The sequence below is a fragment of the Platichthys flesus genome, chromosome 6 (assembly GCF_949316205.1).
Source record: "Platichthys flesus chromosome 6, fPlaFle2.1, whole genome shotgun sequence".
NCBI lineage: Eukaryota > Metazoa > Chordata > Actinopteri > Pleuronectiformes > Pleuronectidae > Platichthys > Platichthys flesus.
Genome location: NC_084950.1, coordinates 27,969,961 through 27,982,633, shown reverse-complemented (window position 1 = coordinate 27,982,633; position 12,673 = coordinate 27,969,961). Strand labels below are relative to the sequence as shown.

General features: G+C 42.4%; 1 protein-coding gene across 1 annotated transcript in view; it reads right to left on the bottom strand.

Annotated features, from left to right (window-relative positions):
* Positions 1 to 7,911: 7,911 nt before the first annotated feature.
* Positions 7,912 to 12,673, bottom strand: part of cfdp1 (craniofacial development protein 1) — a 28,565-nt gene continuing 23,803 nt past the window's right edge. Inside the window, exon 7 of the mRNA XM_062390085.1 lies at positions 7,912 to 8,798. Coding sequence (XP_062246069.1) covers positions 8,708 to 8,798 — 91 coding nt within the window. The 3' untranslated portion in view covers positions 7,912 to 8,707. The remainder of the gene's footprint in view (positions 8,799 to 12,673) is intronic.

The window sequence follows — 12,673 nt, the reverse complement described above, 5'->3', positions numbered from 1 at the left end:
AAAATAGCTTTTGATGACAGTGATCTAATGTTTAAAAGACCACATTTAAAAGTTTTAGTTCCCTGTGTTGTTTCAGAGGTTGTTTTAATTTGAATTAGATTATTGTGTGGAGTTCTCGCTCTGTTATTGTTTAATTTCAATAATTTAATCGGACGGTGGACAGACACATTCTCTATGGGGTTTTGTGACTGATCCAGAGGGAGCGCAGAGAAGTGTTTAGCACTGCAGCTCTGCTTCCTGATCCCAACTATTGGTTGTCATGTTATAGACTTAGTAATATTCCTAGATAAGAGAGCTGCTTCATCCCAAGTGGGATGAACGCCGTCTCTCATAACAAGACCAGGTTTTCTCAAAAAAGTTAGACAATTATCTACAAAGCCCACGCCGTTTACAGAACACCACTTCGACAGCCAGCGGTTAAAAGACAACATGCGGCTAAACATGTCATCACCTGCTGTATTAGGGAGCGGGCTAGAGAAAACTACTTTGTCCGACATCGTTTTTGCGAAAGCACACAACGACTCAACATTCACTTTAGTGACCTCCGACATGCGAAGCCGGGAGTCATTGCTGCCGACGTGAATTACGATTTTATTGTATCTACGTTTAGTTTTAGCCAGCAGCTTTAGTTTAGATGTGATTTCGCCGGCTCTGGCCCCTGGGATACAATTAACTATGGTCGCCGGTGTCGCTAACCTGACGTTTCTCAGAACCGAGTCGCCAATAATCAATCAATCAATCAAATCAATCAAATTTTATTTGTATAGCCCATATTCACAAATTACAATTCATCTCATAGGGCTTTAACAGGGTGTGACATCCTCTGTCCTTAACCCTCAGCAAGAGTAAGGAAAAACTACTAAAAACCCTTTTAACAGGGTAAAAATATGTAGAAACCTCAGAGAGAGCCACATGTGAGGGATCACTCTCCCAGGACGGACAGAAGTGCAATAGATGCCACGTGTAGGAGAACATCATCAATAATCAAAGTCTCTAGCAGCATTTGATGAGGGGTTTGTTTATCAGCGGGTGCCTCGAGTGGGGAGAATCTATTTGAAACGTGAGCTGGTGGCTCTTTAATCGTGGGCTTTTTAAGTCTAGCACTATGCCCCCTCTGGGTCATCACCCAGCTGCCCTGGGCTCCCAGCTGCACGGGACTAGTTAGGGGACTGCTCGTTAAGGCTAAGCTACGTGCTAAACAACATGAATCAGCGGCTAGCGGGAGCCGGCTAACTACAGCTAACGGAGTTTCTAGGCTGCGGAAAACTTAGGGAGCTTCTAAGTCGCTAAGCCTCGCCTCCATCGCTATCAACACACTACATTTATTACATGTACCACTACTGTTAAGGGAGGCAGAGGAGTAAGTAAACCTAAGACACTCGGAGCAAGAGAGAGCAGTAGAGCAACAGGGAGAGAGAGAAGACATCGCTGCTATAGAGCTACGAGGGTGAGCTCAAACAGAACACAGAATCACTAAGCAAGATAGAGTATGGGTTGTTATGTGTGGGTGTTTAACTACAGACCGGTGATTTTAGCCGTAGTGCTACAGAGAAACAGCTGTGTTTAGCGGAGGAGCTAATACAGAGAGCGACCACCGCCAGCAGCAAGAAAACAGGAAATGACGCAGCACCATGATGACATAATGACATATTAATATCTTAAGGCGCCTTGAATCTCAAGTTCAAACCTTTAAGTATTATCTCCAGATGTGTTCGGTATGTTTCTCTTTGTATGAACTATCCTTGAACTGCCTATGGAATAATGAGAGGAGAGATGGTTTTCAGCGGGTCCTTAAATCTTAAGGTACGACACATTCCCAAATTTAGGCAGAAGGCTCGGTTGTGTGACGTCATTATATCTCTAGGTTTGTGGTTAACAACTCTTAATTATAAAACGCCTTACCTTGCAGAGTCAAGGCGGATTTACACTATTCGGCTTGTGCGTTATCTCCAAGTTTTCTAGAAACTTGTCCTGACCTATGATACTCTTGTGTAATAAACATTATACTTGTAAGTACTGGGTCCGCATCTTTTCTCTTCGAACACTGACTTCAACAAGACACTACTGCGGGAAAGATACGATAACCTTCTAATAGCTTCAGATCAGGGACTTGTGTCTGTCCTTGTTCTGTTAGATCTCAGTGCAGCACAATTGCCCTTCAAATTTTATAACAAAGACTTAAACAGTTAATTAACATTAATGGCACCGCCCTTAACTGGTTAAAATCTTATGTTTCCGATTGCTCCCAATTCGTGCAAATTAACGCTGAGTCATCTTTGCGCACCAAAAATAACCATGGTGTTCTACAGGGCTCCGTGCTCGGCCCAATTTTATTCTCATTAAATATGCTTCCACTAGGAAACATAATCAGGACACAAATTTCCAGTGCTATGCGGATGACACCCAGTTATACTTGTCATTATAACCTGAACAAAGTTATCAATTAACTAAACTTCGAGCATGTCTCAAGGACATAAAAACCTGGATGACCCGCAATTTTGTCTTAATAAACTCAGATAAAACAGAGGTTATAATACTTGGCCCCAAGCTCTGTGTGTCATGTGTGGGGACACATGACACACAGAGCTTCTCTTTCCAGCTTCTCCTTCCTCTTCTCAATTGTTATCCCATCAAAGTAATTCATATCTCATCAATACATGTTACTCACTTGACTTCTTCCTCGGAGTCCTTTTGCCATATCGTCCGCAGATCCAGGGCTACAGCTGTGGCCACATCATGGATTACGATTGTGGATCACGCATCAGAGAACGTAAAGGTGGATCCAGTATGGCGGAATCTATATCTTGCGGGCTGATCGTAGTGGTAATGGCAGATCCTGTGTCGCGTTGGCATCATATAATGGTGGTGGACCACGGCCGAGGTCGCCGGCTGATTATGGATCCTAATAAGCGAAAGTGGACAATGATGTTTTCCTACACCTAACATCTATTGCACTTCTGTCCGTCCTGGGAGAGGAATCCCTCACATGTGGCTCTCTCTGCGGTTTCTTCATATTATTACCCTGTTAAAAGGGTTTTTAGTAGTCTTTCCTTACTCTAGCTGAGGGTTAAGGACAGAGGATGTCACACCATGTTAAAGCCATATGAGACGAATTGTGATTTTGAATATGGGCTATACAAATAAAATGTTAGTGATTGATTGATTGATTGATTGAGAGAGGGACAGCCATGGCCCAGAGAGTGAAGGATAAACTTCAGGAGTTCCAGAGAGCTCACACACAACAAGTATGAACACGGATTTAAACATACGGCTAACATAGTTTTGCATTTTGGCCTTGTACAGATCACTCCTGTGTTCGGGAGATGAGTTTCATTTTCTAGGTAGATTCGTTAGACTCATAGGATGGGAGAGTCACAGCTTTCTGACTTGCTCATTATGCCCAATGGGCTGTCTCCATGTGAGAGGCTACACACTTTACCCACTTACAGGGTCACAGGTAAGGACGAGCAAGGGTCTTCTCCTCGTTTGGAAAGCTTTTCACTATTGTGTTTACATAGTTACTGTTCTTGTTAAGATTTAGATTTTGTTTTCGGGGGATACTAGCTATGTGACATTTGGACTCTCTATGATAGGGTCAAATAACTCGAGAATTGCCTCATAAATGGGAATGACCCGAGTAACCCAGTCAAGAGGAATAACAAATCTCAAAAAGGATAAAAAACTAAGAAAGAAGAACACAATAAGCTGAAAAAGTCTGGGTAGTTGAAAAAAATTGATTCTGATATCCATTTCTTTGAACTTATTAAAGAGTAGAGAGATAGAGAAGGTTGATATATAATTATTGAAGGAAAAATAGATAATGTTTTGGTCACATTCACCAATATACATAAATCCCTATTTGATACAATAACATGTGAATGAGAAGGAATTCTAATCTGTGCTGGAGATTGCCTCTGACTAAATGTTCCCCCTCTGGGAAATTCAAACTTCTTTATCCATATTGGTATAAGTCCCGTGGCAACATCACCACATTAAGTCTGCATTATTTTCACATTTTGAGCCTCAAAGTTGGGCAAATTATCCGGATTAAACTAATTTCCTTTGTTTCCCATCTTGTAGCAGTCACTGATCCCGTAATGTCCCGGACCTTAGGTTCCTGTTGAAAAGATCCTGGAACTTTTCTTGTGTAAACTTTTTCTCTTCAAGACACATTGTCATTGTGAATTCAGAACGTTAAAGCTACAATGCTGATAGAAGCAAACAGCGGTAAATATTTTTAAAGGAGATCCTGGATCTCTCTTTTTTCCATATGTTCCAAACATATAAAATCACTCTGCCCTGATATGATAATATCAGCAATAAGCAATCAAAAGAAACAATTTGTTTGAATAATTTGTTGACTAAATTGGGTTTATATGATTTTTTTCAGAATCATTTCAGTCTCACCGTAAGGACAATGAAGGTCAGTTTGTGTCAGCCCTCTCTTCTCTGTTTTTCACTGAGGTAGAGGCTGAAGTACTTTTTCTCTCAGGCTGACCAGTTACCATCCGTGCATGGCTCCAGGTGGATCAAACAAGGGATCCTACTTCTGACACCAAGTTTGTGTTGAAAATTTGACCTGATAAAGTTTCTGAAATAAAGATATCTGAGAGTAATAGTATTTTTAGTATACTTTATTCCTTGCAAGGAAGTTCAGACAATCAAACAGCAAGGGAAACGCATTCTGCAGAGGGAATGACAAAGAAGTCTTGTTCCGTCTTTTGTTTCCACTAGTTAGCTGTTTAAGTCTTGCTCTGAGAAACTGTGTAGTCAGCCACTTTTGCAAAACAGCTACAATGGAGGAGTGTCCTTGTCTTTTGTGCACTTCATCCAAATAAACACAATATATGCAGGGAAGTTTTCTTTCTTTGCTGCAGAAATTTGTATAGATAATAACCTAGTAACCTTGTTACCGCTATAATTTCCCTGAACCGTGGTGCCGGAGGGTGTGTCGTATTTAAAGTAGTTAAGTTCCTCCTCATCATCCAGGTTGTACAAATAATCACTCCAACAACTCCATTATAAAAAACTTTTTTCAAACAACTCATGAATCTAGATCCCCAAAGACAGCATCCGATAGGACATTTTATTGAATACATAAACATTTATAACGGTGTCTCAACCTAAATGAAAATCTGACAACATCACTCAATGTGCCCCCTGAAACAAAACCCTCAGTACTCACTCCCCCATATTGGGTAGAAAACTTAAGCGGCATAGCACTTCCAACAGATCCTAACCAACACAAGGAACACACCCCTATCAGAACCAGACTCAATGTGGACGGCCATCTGTCTCGACCGGTTAGGGTGAGTGGAGAGAAAATGGGAAGAGCGGAGAGGTGGGTAGAAAAGAGGGCAAAGTAGACATAGAGATAGGGGGGAGGATGAGGATAGGGGGAGAGAGTGTAGAGAGAGACCAGGAACAGTTGTGTAACCATCATGTTTCAGCTCTGAGAGACTAGTTGTTGTAATGAAAAAAGTTAGTGATATTTATAGATGTAAAGATGTTATTAATGATGATAACAGATATAATTATATCTATATAATCAATAAAGAGAGACCAGTCCTAGGAACAGCTAGGATACTGCACAGAACCCCCAATCTCCCAAACCTCTGGTAGAGGACCCAAGGTTATATTTACATAATATGTTTTACAACATTTCAATTCCTATATGATTTTTGATGATATAAAGGATATGTTTTGGCTTTGAGTAATAAATAAAAGAAGATTACTATATCAATCCATGTGAACGTGTACAAATAAATTGTAATTGTCTTTTGGTCTCAGCCCCCTCCATAGTGCGAGGAATGTCTCTGCACCAGCTGTGTATCACAGGCTGTTTAACATGTTTAATATTATCCATAAAACAATGTCTACACTATGGTCAATAATGTACCCCCCCTGTCCCTCGCAAAAATGTCGACATTTTTTCGCTAGAGGGCCGAATCAAAAATGGCAGCCGGCACCATCTTGTAAAATAAACTTTTTTACCAGAGCACCTTGAATAATGTATGAATACACTTTTTGTGGGAAATTTACCATAAGGATTGGGATTCTGACATAATTTTTCCATATAGACATCATCTTGACCCCAAAATCCAAGATGGCCACGATATGGTAGAGCGAAAACGTAATTTTTGATACACAAATTAACTTTTTAACCAGAGCACCTGGAATAATGTATGAGATCACTTTTTATGGTAAATTGACCAAAAAGATTGTGATTCTGACATCATTTTGACATTAAGACATGTTGTTGACCCCAAAATCCAAGAGGGCCACCATCCGGGAGAGCAAAAATGTAAAGTTTTTTACACAAATCAGCACCCAGGTCTACAGGAGATGGGTGATGTATGGCCTTTATACATTACTTATTATGGAAGGACAAAAACATATAAGTTTTATTTAATAACTGTAACTTAAGAAAGAAACAAAAAACACTTGAAACAAGCAATAACAAATCCTTGCACCCCAATCATTTTACCTTTTGGTCATTGAAAAAAGACAAAATTGTAAATTACAGGTTGCTTTCATGTTGTTAAATGCTACACATTATTTTAACAATGTAACTGGTGAATACTAAGGACATTGATATATAAGATTAGTCCAAATCGGAGCATTCTGGCTCACTAGAATCTAAATCACCACTATCCGATAAATCCCATCGCCTACTCTGCACATCTTCATTTTTCTTTTCATCACAATCATACTCGCTGTCTTCAACTGGCCTTGATGCAGGTAGATGAGTTGGAAGAGACGGTCGTGTGTACCGTACAGGACAACAAAGACCATCCAGCAACTCCAATCCATGTCCGATTGGCAAGGGGTTGTGCTTCAAGGAGGGATGGCGTACTTGATATGCCAAGTAGTTGGCACGGAGGCAGTGAGCTAGTAAGCAATCTTCATCTGGGGGTAGACAGATGAATGATTTATTTTTCATGCTCTTCCACTTCACTGCACGGGCCTCAGACATGGTGCTACTCTTGTGGTCACCATAGTTGACATGTCTTGTGAACTTGAATAGCTCCTGTAACACCTCCTCCTCAAGGTCAAGGCTATCTCCGCACTGCAAGAACTGTTGTCGTTCCACAGGGCTCTTCGCCACCGCGTCACACACTGACTTCTTACCCTTGCCATAGAATCCAGAGTTAGCATCACATCCTGTCATACAGTGCAGCTGCACAATGCAGTCTGCCATCTTGTCAGTTACCAGATCACTGCAGACTACCGTCTCCTGCTTTCTCTTGAAGTAGAGCATACCAGGCAGTTGCTTTGAGATAAACGCTGCTGCAACATACGCATCAGTATCAGCAGAATCATGGTGTTGATAGTTTGCTGTATCGTATGGGTCATTCACACAGATGATATGATCAGCACAACGATAAGGATCAAGGATGATACATACTAGCTTGTGGACATAGTCTGACCATGTGTATGGTGTGCTATCTGGCTTCTGTCGGTCTTCTATTCATGGGGTAGCCATTCTCCAGACCATTCCCATGTCGATGAGAGCAGTGTATGCTTCGTTTAGATTTGTAAAATGATGTTGAATTTAACATGTCTGCCAATTTAAATGGCATATTAAAAAGTTCAGTATCATTGCCAGGGGAAGTACAATTCAGCACCAAGTACAGTGGACAAAAAATACTGTAATTAGGGCTGCACGATATTAGGAAAACATGCGATATGAAATAAAGTTGTTGTATTTCGAGATGACGATTGGACTTGCGATAAATATACATAAACAGTACCTGGCTAAGGATGCAGGGACCACGGATGGCTCCACTGCCGGGAGAAGGCGCACAGCCCAGGCGCAGCGCCACCAAGTCCGGGGCAGACACCAGGGAGCAATGCACAACTCCACTGAGTCCACCCATAGTGTTAATTTAGAGTCTTTTCAAACATGTGTGGACTGTGAAAAGTTATTTATTTACAGTTTTAGGGCTCTGCTTGGACAAATATATTTACATGCAGAGCATCAATGCATGGCACCATATATATCTTCTGTAGCTTCCAAAGGTCAATTGGTAATGTTGGTGAATAGCGCAGGACTTATGGTGACACCCAGTTTCTTTCTGGTATATGAGGGCCCACATAAACACATCCACTCGAGATTTGGCCTTTGCATTTGCAGCTTTATTTTGATTCTGTTAGTAACATTTAACTCTTTAAGAAAACTACAGATGGAAAACAAATATTTCCAGAGCCAGTTGCTCTAACTTTTACAAGATTCCAATTTAAGTCTACTTTTTATTTCTATTTCGATATTTTTTGTTGTAATCTGTAAATTGAGTCTGTCTTTACCATTGTCTGAGTGCTTGTGTTTCTTGGCCTGTCTTTCAGAGTTATTTAGATATAAAAATTTAAGTGGTGAGTACAAATACAATAACAAATAAAATGAATGTACAAAATTAAAAACAAAAGTTGTAATAATAGCAAATTATTAAAACTTTGTCATCAGCTCCATGAACAGACAAGAATGACCTCACAATTCAAAAATGTTCTTAGATTAGATTTATTAATCTATTAGATTTGAATATTAAACAATTAGATTTGAAAATCTAATTGGTTCTCACAATGATGGAAGGACAGAACACTCAACCTGACCATTACACAAACTACACCTATTAATATCCATGTTCTGAAATAGACCCAAGCAACAGCACCAGTCTGGGGCAACTTTACTGAGGAAACGGAAACTCTATCATTGTTTCATGTTGCTCAGTCTTACTGCTTTTTCTAACTCAAACTGGCGATGGTCGACCCGCTCCAAGAAGTTCTTCCGCTCCACAAACCTAAAACACACAGATAAAAAGAAGAACATTAGATCAACTTTAATCATTTCAACTACAGACACACACACTGAAAATAAATGTCAGCTGGAAGGACCTCTGGGGAATGGAAGCAGGTAGGATTATTTTCCTGCTTTGAGCAACCTATGACTTCCTTCCCTCACTCAAAAACATACAGGAGTGGCTGAACGAAGATCCATCCTGCCCACTATGCTCAACTCAACCTACCCTAAGGTACATCCTCACTGGTTGTAAAATAAGTCTCTCCCAAGGTAGATATACATTGAGACAAATGCCTTGCAGCAACAATAGAAATAAAGAGAACTTTACCAATGCCCTGCCGTTCAAAACTTAAACTTCGGCCGCCTCCATACTGTATATATATATATACATGTATATATTGTTAAGACTCCTCCTCCTTCCTGACAGTTTGTCATGTGGGGGTCGTGGTGGGAGGCACTGGAGAAACTGTGGGCACCTGGGCCCGGTGTCCACAGTCTATAAAGTGGGGCCTTGTCTGCCACAACCGGTTGTTTATTATGCCGCCTTAGTTAATTAACATTAATGGAACCGCCCTTAACTGGTTTAAATCGTATTTTTCTGATCGCTCCCAATTTGTGCAAATTAATGATGAGTCATCTGTGCGCACCAAAGTTAACCATGGTGTTCCACAGGGCTCTGTGCTCGGCCCAATTTTATTCTCATTATATATGCTTCACTAGGAAACATTATCAGGACACACTCTGTCAATTTCCACTGCTATGCGGATGACACCCAGTTATATTTGTCAATAAAACCTGAACAAAGTAATCAATTAACTAAACTTCGAGCCTTTCTCAAGAACATAACAACCTGGATGACCCGCAATTTTCTCTTATTAAACTCAGACAAAACAGAGGTTGTAATACTTGGCCCCAAACACCTTAGAGACGCATTATTTAATGATATAGCTGCGCTAGACGACACTGCCCTTGCTTCCAATGAAACAGTCAGGAACTTGGGAGTGATCTTCGATCCTGATTTATCCTTTAATAGTCACTTAAAACAAATTTCTAGGACCGCTTTTTTGCACTTGCGTAATACTTAAAAAATTAGACATGTCCTTTCACATGTCCTTTCACAAAATTCTCCTCCTCACCTTCAAGGACCTTAATAATATAGCGCCTTTTTACCTTAAAGAGCTGTTAGTACCTTATAAACCCGCTAGAGCGCTCCGCTCCCAGAATTCAAGCCTACTTGTCGTCCCTAAATTCTCTAAAAGTAGAGTATGAGCCAGAGCTTTTAGCCATCAAGCCCCTCGGCTGTGGAATAATCTACCACTTTCAGTTCGGGAGGCAGTCACCATCTTTTCGTTTAAAAGTAGGCTCAAAACCTTCCTTTTTGATAAAGCTTATAGTTAGAGCTAATTAGTGCGCCAGAACGTTACTTGTTCTATTTTATGACACATGACACACGGAGCTTCTCTTTCCAGCTTCTCCTTCCTCTTCTCCATCCCTATCCCCCTTCCCCGGAATCCCATCACCTGCAGATCCAGGGCCTCTGTGGCCGCAACATGGATTGCGGTTTGTGGATCGCGCACCGGGGGTCGCGGTGTTGGATCCAGTGTGGCGGATTCTGAATCATGTGGGCTGATAATGGTGCTGGTGGCGGACCCTGTGTCGTGTTGGCATTGGGCACGGGCGGTGGACCAGGACCGCGTGGTGGCTTGTGATGGGTCCTGGTGGGCGGCGGTGGACGGTGACTGAGGACTGGAGTGGCGTCTGGTCTGGATGGTGGATCGTGGTCTAGATGGTTGCTGAGCATGGACTGTTCTTGCAGCGGGACTGCTTGGCATGTCATCTTGGGGTTGTCCTTCGGGATGTCTACCCTCATCGAATGCTGCTAGAGACTTTGATTATTGATGATGTTCTCCTGCACGTGGCATCTATTGCACTTCTGTCCGTCCTGGGAGAGGGATCCCTCACATGTGGCTCTCTATGAGGTTTCTACATATTTTTACCCTGTTAAAAGGGTTTTTAGTAGTTTTTCCTTACTCTTGCTGAGGGTTAAGGACAGAGGATGTCACACCCTGTTAAAGCCCTATGAGATGAATTGTAATTTGTGAATATGGGCTATACAAATAAAATTTGATTGATTGATTAGTTGTCTTCAGTTGCATTATTACCGTTTGGTTTACATGCAGAACTCACAAATCACACACACACACACACACACACACACACACACACACACACACACACACACACACACACACACACACACACACACACACACACACACACACACACACACACACACACACACACACACACACACACACACACATAATGTTGAATTTGCTCTGGTTTTGTTGTCTCATTGAAATCGTTTAAAGGGGACATATTATGCCCATTTAACCACAGTTGATATGGCTCCTTGGGGTCTTAATGAAATGTCTGTAAAAAAATTTGGTCAAAATACCACAAGGATAATTTAAAACAGCACCCTTCTTACCCTGTCTAAAACCGCCCTCCTCAGATTGACCTGTTTTGACTGTGCCCCCCCCCCTCACCGCCCCGCCCCCCATCTCATCAACAACCGATCCCCCCCTCTCAACGCCCGCCCCCGACACACACACGCACACACCTCCAGTTTCATGTCTTAAATACAATTAAAAATAAATGTATGTGTATATTTATTCATACAGGGCATATATTCTGAGCACACACAGACAGTGGAGGGGCTACAGCTCTGGAGGCTAACACTGCTGCAACTTTTGCGGCGAAATGCACTTAAAATCCCGGGTTAGAGTTTATTTTAAAGCGACAAACGGAGGCAGCAACAAGCTGCTGGCTCCTCTTCCTCCTCCTCCTACTCATCATCACCACAGGAGAGGCTGTCCGCTGAGCGAGCGCCCAAGCACGGGTACAATGAAGCCGGAGACGGGCGGGGGAGGGGGGGGAGGGGGGGTCCTGGAACACCTTCCGGTGCTATTTTCTAACAGCTCCACCAACAGCTGTTTTAAGTTATACCTGCTGTTTCAACCGGGGCGACACACACAGAAGCAACGACTCGGGTTAGCTTTCGAGAGCATTGTTCCTCCACTCTGGACCCGAAATGTGATCTCTCCCCCCACCTCCCAGTCCGATGCTTCCCAGGCCGGGGTTCCACATGCAATACTGCTGTAAAAACGTTCACAAGCAGCCATTCCAGAAAGTGCTGCAACTTTAAACACAAACTAACAGCAAGCTAGCGTTAGCTCGCTGCTGCTAACCGTAGCGGGACACACACAGGGGACACCCGGGCTGGAGATTTGTCACAGATCAATAATGATCAATGATGAAAATGAGACATACCCTGCAGACGTGGGGAACCCTGAGCCGGTGAAACATGTCCGGCTGTCAGGTGTGTGAAGTCGGCGGGAGCACCGCCAGCCTCGCAGTGAGTCTCCCGGGTACAGCCGGGGTCCAACCCGCCACCGAGCAGCCGTCTGCCCGGGCACCTAGGGGACCGACTGTGACGTCAATTCTGGTCGTATTCCCATTCTACGCACTCCATCGTATAGTTTCTGACATAGAGGAACCAAAACGTGACGGTAGACATGCCAGATACCCCAATTAACATGTAGGAGCACTACAGAAGTGGAATTTTCATAATATGTCCCCTTTAAGAGTTCTATTCCAGAATGTATATAGTTATATATTTAAACAAGCTGCAAGTTGTTGTTGTTCTGTTGTTGAGGTTATGTTTTGACGCATAAGGATGATTTTGGTAATGCACGCTCCCAGGATGACAGTGGGCCAATTTAGTTGTCAGGGTTGGATAGAGGCTCAAGTGTTACATCTGACTCTGAGTGGACTTGCGATTTTTGCCGTGGCCAGGGCCATTGCAGGGATGAA